The following is an 8,818-nucleotide window of genomic DNA, read 5'->3' as shown; positions in this document are numbered from 1 at the left end:
CACACACACACACACACACACACACACACACACACACACACAGATAAACACACGCGCCTGGCTTCTGATAAAATAATCTGCTTATGTTCCACTGCAGATGTGAGAGGTCGTGTGAGTTTAGACGAACACGTGGAGGCAGAAATAATCCTTAATTTTTCGTGTGCGTGTGCGTGTGTGTGTGCGCGCGCGCTATTTCTTATACAGCTGTCTTTGTGAGGACCAGTTTGAACCTACAACCTACGGAGTGAGGACATTTTGGAAAAGTGAAGACATTTTGGCCGGTCCTCACTTTGTGACCCCCCCCCCCCCCTTAATGGACTGTTTAGGGGTTAAGACTTGGTTTTAGGGTTAGAATTAGGTTTAGGTTAGATAAAGGGTTAGGCATTTAGTTTGGAGGGTTGTGGTTAGGGGCAAGGGAATGCATGATACAAATGAGGGTCCACACTGAGGTGTGTGTGTGTGTGTGTGCGTACGTGTGTGTGTGGGGCGGGCTGGTGTGTGTCCTCCAAGCTGCTGACTGACAATTTTTTATCTTACCTGTTTTTAATGTCACACGTTATATTTTTGTATTTGTACTCTGTGTGATCTTCAAATTGCTTTGTTTTGCTGCTGTATAAATTAAGTGTATTATTATTATTAGTAGTAGTACTTATTATTGGGGGTTAATATTACACCTTCAAGTTATTCTGCTCTGTCCACTGCTGCCATCTAGTGCTCATTAACTAAACAACCACAAACATGTCTTACTTCCACCAAAGAGTTGGTTTGTGCCTCTGACAGTTTCTTTGTTTTTCAGCAGGAGTAAAAAAAACCTGGTGGAAGCATGAAACATGAGTCCAGAAAGAACTGAGTCAGTTTCGGGGCGGAGCCGGACAAAGGGGCGGATCCAGGAATTCCAAAATACAAGAGACAAACTTCATAATAGAAACACTCCACAGATCAAGAGTAAGTTTCACAGAACTGTGTTCAGTATAATTATTACTCTGGTATCAGTTTGTCTCTCTGAGGATTACAGGGGAATTGCTTTCCTCATTTCTTCCTATTTTCTGCTTCATTTTGACCTTTTTCTTTCAGATTATTGGGCTGAAACTTCAATGACTGTATGAAAGTAAGTTTCCCTGTGACTGAGCTGGTTGAGATCCAGTCGAGCGTCGTGCCGCAGAGCAGAGAGATGCACGGAACAGCAAGAGGCCTGAGTCCTGAGCGTTAGTGAGGGGGCCGAGGTGAACGGTGCAAACACCTGTCACAATAAAACACACACAGGCTCAGAGACGTGGAACCTGCAGGACATCCCTTTTAATAAAAGCACTAAATATTGTTATGAATACTGATATTGACTGAGGTGGGGAAGGTTCATCTTGTTGCATGTAAATCAACATCATTTAAAAAGTCACTCAACTCAAACCTGGAAGTATCAACCTGCAGTATCTACATCACAGCATAAAACACTAACATGTCTATAACAGCCGGTTCATTAAGCTAAACGTACGATATCTATATGAAGATATACCATCTTATGATTATTATTATTACTTAAACATTGCAGCAGTAACTTAACGTACAGCTCCCCCTTCTGGCACTCTGGGCAAAACGCTTTTTACAACACATTGGTTCATATACAATCATTCATATCATATCATCATACATTACATTTCCTTACATTTCATTGAGCTGACGCTTTTATCCAAAGCGACTTACAATAAGTGCATCAACCATGAGGAACAAACCCAGAACAAGAAGAATCAAGAAAGTACAATTTTCTTACAAATAACACGTCACCATTGTAATGTATAAGAATAACAGCTGGATCAGAAGAACATTAAGATACAGTATAAAATATTCCAGCTTTTGGACGACAAACTTCAAGAATCAATAAAATGGCTGAAAACTGGTTAAATCCAGTCCACACGATAAAAGTGACTTTTTATATCAAACTTTACAGACTGTCGGGCCTTGGCAGTGGTTTAAACTAAATCACAGTTTCATCTGGGAATGTTCCCACCTTTGTTTCTTTTCTATCTAATGAGAATCACATTATTACGAGTGACTTTGTTTTCACAGCAGAAAGTTGTAGCAAATGATTCCTAATATAAATATATCGATGTCAAATGTAACTCTACTATTGTATGATTGTGACGTTGGCATAGAGGCTGCTGGGATCAGCTGAGGGTCCAGTAGAAGAGGAGGCAGCTTCCACAGTGCTGAAGATCACTGCATCATCACCACCCTGGATCTGTAGGATATACAATCAGTCAATCAATCAGTCAATCAATCAATCAATCAATCAATCAATCTGTATAGCACCTTTCATCAGGTTAGTGTAGTTCAATGTGCTTCACAGAACACAACAAATACAAATGTTGATAAGGAAGTATGATAAAAATGGATTTAAACAAAGGCAGAATAGGATGTATTACACCGCAGGTCAGGATGTAGCACGGTTACCATAGTGACAGAGAGACAACACAATGCAAATAATTATTAAAAAGTAAAATGACCTAATGCAGTGCTAACAAAACCATCACAGCATAACAACATGTATCAAAACACAAAGAAACATCCATAACTTTAACTTTCACATTAAAACTTTAGAACTTATGATGACATCATTATTTCATGGCGTTATTACAAGATAAATAAAACCTTGTCGGAGGTATAAACTCTATAAGTGACATTTTAGTTTCATCTGTGAATGTTCTCACCTTGTTTCTTCTCCATCTGATGAGAATCACAACCATTATTACGATTGTGGCAAAACCCACAACCAGACGAATGTACCACCACCAAGCTGTCAACAGAATGACAAGAGCTTTAGTTTTCTGTTCAGTCCAACTTCCTGTATTTACACATGTTGTTAACATTAAATCCATCAACACGCAGCAGCACAGAGATGAATGAGAGGTGCAGTGAATATTCAGTACCTGTTGTCATCTCATTGTTTCCTGGAGCTGGTTTGTTCTGTCCTTCTTAAGAAAAAGAAATGTATTAACAAATGGAATTTATTGGATCAGGAGCAGTTCATCGTGTTCTGTGTTTTCTCACCTGATGACGGAGGAATGAAGGCAAACTTTTCCTCTTTGTCACCATCCTTCACTTTACATGTTAATGAGCTATAGTTCTTCATCTTGTAAACAGAATGGGATTTTGAGAAGCTCACATTGGCCGAGCAGGAAGACTGTGATGTCTTCAGTTCAGTGTTGTCTTCAGTCACATCTATATTCATATACAGCCACTTCACTGTGAGGTCACACCTTCCATATGGTGACACAGAGCAGCTCAACGTCACCTCATCAGTTCTCTTCTGCTCAGTCACTGGTGATGATCCAGATATTGTGAGAGAAAGATAACATGAGTGAAACTATGTCCATCAGAATGATCAGAATTATCATAATGTTTTTATGAAGAGACTCTTTTACTCACTGTTGACAACAGAGAGATAAACCACATGATCTTCATATGTTTGTGTTGTCAGGTCAAACTGTCTGCAGGTGTATTGACCAGCATCTTCAGCTGTGACCTCCCTAATAACCAGAGAACAGTTTGCAGCAAGACGTAGTCTGTCTTCTTTAGATTTGGAAATCAGAGATGTGTCGAGCTGCCTGTTTACAAACAGGTCTACTGATCTAGTCCACTCTGAATCACTGAAGAACCAGGTAGTAGCTCCACAGTTCACATGATCATCTCTCACATTGTCACAAGGCAAAGTGACTTCAGCTCCAGCTCTGACGATGATGAAGGAATATTGGGCAGCGAGCACTGTGGAGGAAATGAGAGAGAGACAGCAACAATTAAACTAAACCAAGAAAAAGACTCATATTTTCATACACTTCTGAATGTGAGGATTCTTTTAGACATAACTTTGTAAATTAAGACCAAATGGAGCATGACTGACAAGATAAACCTGAAAAACATCAACTACAGTTATCTCCCTGCATTTGAATGCCTCAGCCAACCAGTCCAGTTCCAGTCTACGTACATTTGTTTCCAGACTCATGAGGTCACTCTGACACTTGATCACTGAAATCTAATCTGTTAAGTTTTCATTCGAGGAGACAACTGGTCAGAATTTGAAGAAATTCAGACTTGAGATGTGCGAGAGGCCAAAAACCTGAAACCTTGACCTTTAACCACCAAATCTAACCAGTTAAACCGTGAGTTAATGGGAACATTGGTGCCTAACTGGAAAGGATTCTCTCGATAACATGTTCATGAGGGAAAGAGGGTTTTGTGAGGTCACAGTGAACTTGACCTTTGACCTCCAAAATCAAATCAGTTAATCTTTGTGTCCAAGAGAACGTTTGTACCAACTTTACACAGATTCCCTGGAGGTGTCACGGAGATATCGCGTTCACAAGGCAAAACATGTGCTTTGTAAAGTCACAGCGATCTTGACCTTGGACGACCAAAGTCTAATCAGTTCATCCTTGTGTTAAACTGAATGTTTGTCCCACATTTGAAGGAATTCCCCTCAAAGTGTTCCTGAAGGTCGTTGGCTCAGAGGCATAACAAAGCAACTACATGTTGCAGCACACTGGCCTTCATCAGGGGACAAAGTAGAAGTAAAGCAAAGGAAGAACGAGACTGAAGAAGTGACATCATCAGCTCATTATCACAGTAGACGGAGCAGGTGACTCAAACTAGAGCAAATAACCACAATTAGACAGAGAGCAATACACAGCAGATTAAAATATGAGGAATGATCCAGTACACAAATATACACAACTACAATATCAGAGTACTCATGAATATCAGTCCCCTGAATGTGCCAGACTTGTGCCACAACACATCAGTGAAACTCTTCACTTTTAAAAGCAAACACAGACAATCTGGTATCATTCTTATTATTCACACTGATAAAGTTTTGTAAGTGTATTTATTCTTACCTGTAAACTGAATCAGCACCAGTAGCAGATGTAAAGACATTTTAATCCGTTTGATTTCATCCATTCTTCTTCTTTCTCTTTTCTGCTTCTCGGTTCTTAGTAAAAAGTGCAATGTGGCGTTTACTTCCTGTTGATCACTTCCCCTCAGTGACACGTCTCCTCTGTCGTCATGTGCTAGTTGCATGTAGAGAAAATATCCATCAGCACCGACTTTCCCCCGTCGACCAGAGACTGTGTGAATATTTTACGATGAACTAATGTGCAGCAGGCGACTTTTAGATTTAGACACTTGTCACTCATTCACATGAGTGATGCAAATATCAGTAGATTCAGTCCAAATAAAGGACGACACACGTCACCTCTGGAGCAACTTCACATCTGGACTTTTATATTTTACAGGTGGTCGAGCTTGAATTTCTGTCACATTATTTAATAACATTATTGACTTGGGCTTCAAAATGTTAACGTGAATCAAATGTGATTCTGTGGTTTCCAGCTGTGGATTGAACTTAGTTTGCCTGAGGACCAATAAAGTAAATGAATAAGTAACCGTCCGTCATGTCTCAGAGTCGTTGTCACATATGGTCACATCTTTAACTTCACTGAGTCTGAAACTACATGAACACATCACTCAGTGTGACGAGCATCACGGTTTCTTCAGTAGAAACGAGAAGCTGCACCCACTTCCTACTCATTGATTAAGAAAGAGAGAAAGAAATGAAGAAAGAAATGTATCCAGTCTTTATAATGAAATCTGTTGTTAACACACAAACAAAGATACAACAAAATCATCATTAAACTCAACAAGGATCTGACCTTGGGTCTGGTTATAAAGTAAATAATACTTTGGAGTACTGCATGGGGTACTTGAAATTTATTTTTAAAATGTAACATAATTATTAGTTCAATAAAAATGTAAAAGTCAGTTCAATGAACCACATTTCATAGTAAATATTCCTATTTTCAATGTTATCGTTTCCCAAGTTACGTTCATGACGACGTTTGTTCACTGTGATGAAGCCAGTTTCAGTTCTGAACAACGAAATCAACAAACATGGATTCGTGGTTGAAACGTAGCAGCAACGCAGCTGAAAACAAGGAGAAGGAAGTGAACAAGAAAGTGAAAACAGAGCCAACACAATGTCGCCAGTATCATGAAGAATATGTTTTAATGGGATTTACTTCGACGAGCTGCAATCCGCCCAAAGCATTGTGCATTTTCTGTGAGGAAAAGTTAGCAAACAGTTGCGTGAAGCCAGCGCAGCTGCAGCGACATCTCAGCACAAAACATCAGTGTCATGTCGGTAAGACACCAGAGTTTCTCAAGAAGAAACAGTCTGACTTCATAGTTTCACAAGAAACGATGTGAAAAGTCTCCACAACATCAGCCAAAGCACTGGAGGCTTCTCATGCTGAAGCCAAAAGGCCTTTCACCACAGCTGAGGACCTGCTACTTCCAGCCGCTGCTGTACTGACGAGACGATGCTGGACACAAACACAGCAGATCAGTTCTAAACTGGGCCTTTGTCAAATGACACCGTTGCTGCAGAATAGAAACGATGGGAACAGACATTGTTGATGAAGTTGTGTAAAAACTTGCTGAAGCATTTTCACTGCAGCTGGATGAATGGACAGACGTCAGTGGAAAGACACAGCTTATTGCTTTGGTGAGATACATTGATACTGATGCTGTGTTGCACTTGGCTGAAAACATATTTCAAAGGGGGAACATTGTTGAAAAGAGTTTGAGAACCAGTGCTGGAGGTCACTGCATCACCTTCACCACCATCTTTAACTGGGACCTGAGAAGGAAGAAGGGAACAGCATCTCGAGGTAAATTACAGACACAAGGAGTCACTTTGTTTACTTTGACAAATTAAATGTCTGTTACAGACACTTTAAGGACGGAAATAAACCGGCTTTTGATTTCATTGTCCCACAGACTCAGTCCTCTCACCCTGTCTTCACTGCTGCTCCGTGGAGGAATCACCGGGACGAGTCTCTCCATGGCTGCTGGGATCAGCTGAGGGTCCAGTAGAAGAGGGGGGAGCTTCCACAGTGCTGTAGGTCACTGCATCATCACCACCCCGGATCTGTAGGATATACAATCAATCAATCAATCAGTCAATCAGTCAATCAATCAATCAATCAATCAATCAATCAATCAATCTGTATAGCACCTTTCATCAGGTTAGTGGAGTTCAATGTGCTTCACAGAACACAACAAATACAAATGTTGATAAGGAAGTATGATAAAAATGGGTTAATTATTATTGGGTGTTAATATTACACCTTCAGGTTATTCTGCTCTGTCCACTGCTTCCATCTAGTGCTCATTACCTAAACAACCACAAACATGTCTTACTTCCACCAAAGAGTTGGTTTGTGCCTCTGACAGTTTCTTTGTTTTTCAGCAGGAGTAAAAAAAACCTGGTGGAAGCATGAAACATGAGTCCAGAAAGAACTGAGTCAGTTTCGGGGCGGAGCCGGACAAAGGGGCGGATCCAGGAATTCCAAAATACAAGAGACAAACTTCATAATAGAAACACTCCACAGATCAAGAGTAAGTTTCACAGAACTGTGTTCAGTATAATTATTACTCTGGTATCAGTTTGTCTCTCTGAGGATTACAGGGGAATTGCTTTCCTCATTTCTTCCTATTTTCTGCTTCATTTTGACCTTTTTCTTTCAGATTATTGGGCTGAAACTTCAATGACTGTATGAAAGTAAGTTTCCCTGTGACTGAGCTGGTTGAGATCCAGTCGAGCGTCGTGCCGCAGAGCAGAGAGATGCACGGAACAGCAAGAGGCCTGAGTCCTGAGCGTTAGTGAGGGGGCCGAGGTGAACGGTGCAAACACCTGTCACAATAAAACACACACAGGCTCAGAGACGTGGAACCTGCAGGACATCCCTTTTAATAAAAGCACTAAATATTGTTATGAATACTGATATTGACTGAGGTGGGGAAGGTTCATCTTGTTGTATGTAAATGTTGGGACATGGTTTTTGGGAGACCACACTTCGGCCTGTATGGTAGTCAAAAGCCTTGAGCTCATGTCCTTTGTCTGGAGAAAACAAGAGCCTCCAGGACTCAGTCTCCCAGGGGGCATCAACGTCACACAGAGGTGTGAAACCCCCCCCAGGGACACAGGTTTCAACTCCCATTGGTCACTCTGGACCCCATGACCTGTGAGGTCACCGGGCCAATATAAGGCCTGTTCCCCCCTATTTTCTTCCTCTTCCTACGATCCTTCTACAGGAGGGAAGGCTGTCGAGCCTCTTCTCCAGCTCACATCTTCTCTTCCCATCCAACTCTTCGAGAGGAGCACAAAGGTGCAGCTTCCAGCTAATCTCACCAAGGAAACCTCCTCGTACTCCAAGCTCTACCAACCCTTCAAGCAGCGACTCGATGTCCTGCTGGAAAACTTCAGCCAGCAACTGAGCTGCACAGCTCAACAGAATCACTAATGCGGGAGCCACACAAACCAGCAAGACGACTTCACAGGACTGCGAACTGCACAGCAACTCTTTTTCCCCTTTCCACGGACGGGTAACACAACTGGGCTTAATAATTATACTAGGCTAAGCAAGACTGTTTATTCGATTCTGTGTGATGTTTATAAGTTTGATTTGTGGTGTTGTGATATTGTGGTTACAAGTTGTTGAGAAAGTTAATGTTAGTTATGCTCTTCAGTCCTTCTGTGCATGCATCTAGCAACTTTCTCTAATTTGGCACACACACAGACACACGCATAACTCTTCACCTACTTAGCTCGGACCCCCGTGTTGGGATCGAGCCCAGGACAAAGGAGAGGCCTACAACACATTTGAGAAGCCTGACTAGAGTTCGTCTCTAACATGAGGCCAAAACCCCCAGAATGCTTTTGGGGCCTCCATGTTTTTTTAACCGCCGCCCGAGTTCAAACTCGGGCCTT

General features: G+C 41.5%; 1 protein-coding gene across 1 annotated transcript in view; it reads right to left on the bottom strand.

Moving 5' to 3' along the window:
- Positions 1-1,273: 1,273 nt before the first annotated feature.
- LOC117758390 overlaps positions 1,274-8,818 on the bottom strand; it is a 19,265-nt gene continuing 11,720 nt past the window's right edge. The window contains exons 2-6 of the mRNA XM_034580029.1: positions 3,421-3,756; positions 3,043-3,312; positions 2,922-2,966; positions 2,703-2,788; positions 1,274-2,233 (exon numbers count right to left, since the gene is read on the bottom strand). Coding sequence (XP_034435920.1) covers positions 2,120-2,233; positions 2,703-2,788; positions 2,922-2,966; positions 3,043-3,312; positions 3,421-3,756 — 851 coding nt within the window. The 3' untranslated portion in view covers positions 1,274-2,119. The remainder of the gene's footprint in view (positions 2,234-2,702; positions 2,789-2,921; positions 2,967-3,042; positions 3,313-3,420; positions 3,757-8,818) is intronic.

This window comes from Hippoglossus hippoglossus, chromosome 24 (assembly GCF_009819705.1).
Source record: "Hippoglossus hippoglossus isolate fHipHip1 chromosome 24, fHipHip1.pri, whole genome shotgun sequence".
Classification (NCBI taxonomy): domain Eukaryota; kingdom Metazoa; phylum Chordata; class Actinopteri; order Pleuronectiformes; family Pleuronectidae; genus Hippoglossus; species Hippoglossus hippoglossus.
The sequence above is the reverse complement of the archived record's forward strand: the minus strand, read 5'-3'. Positions and strand labels throughout refer to the sequence as shown.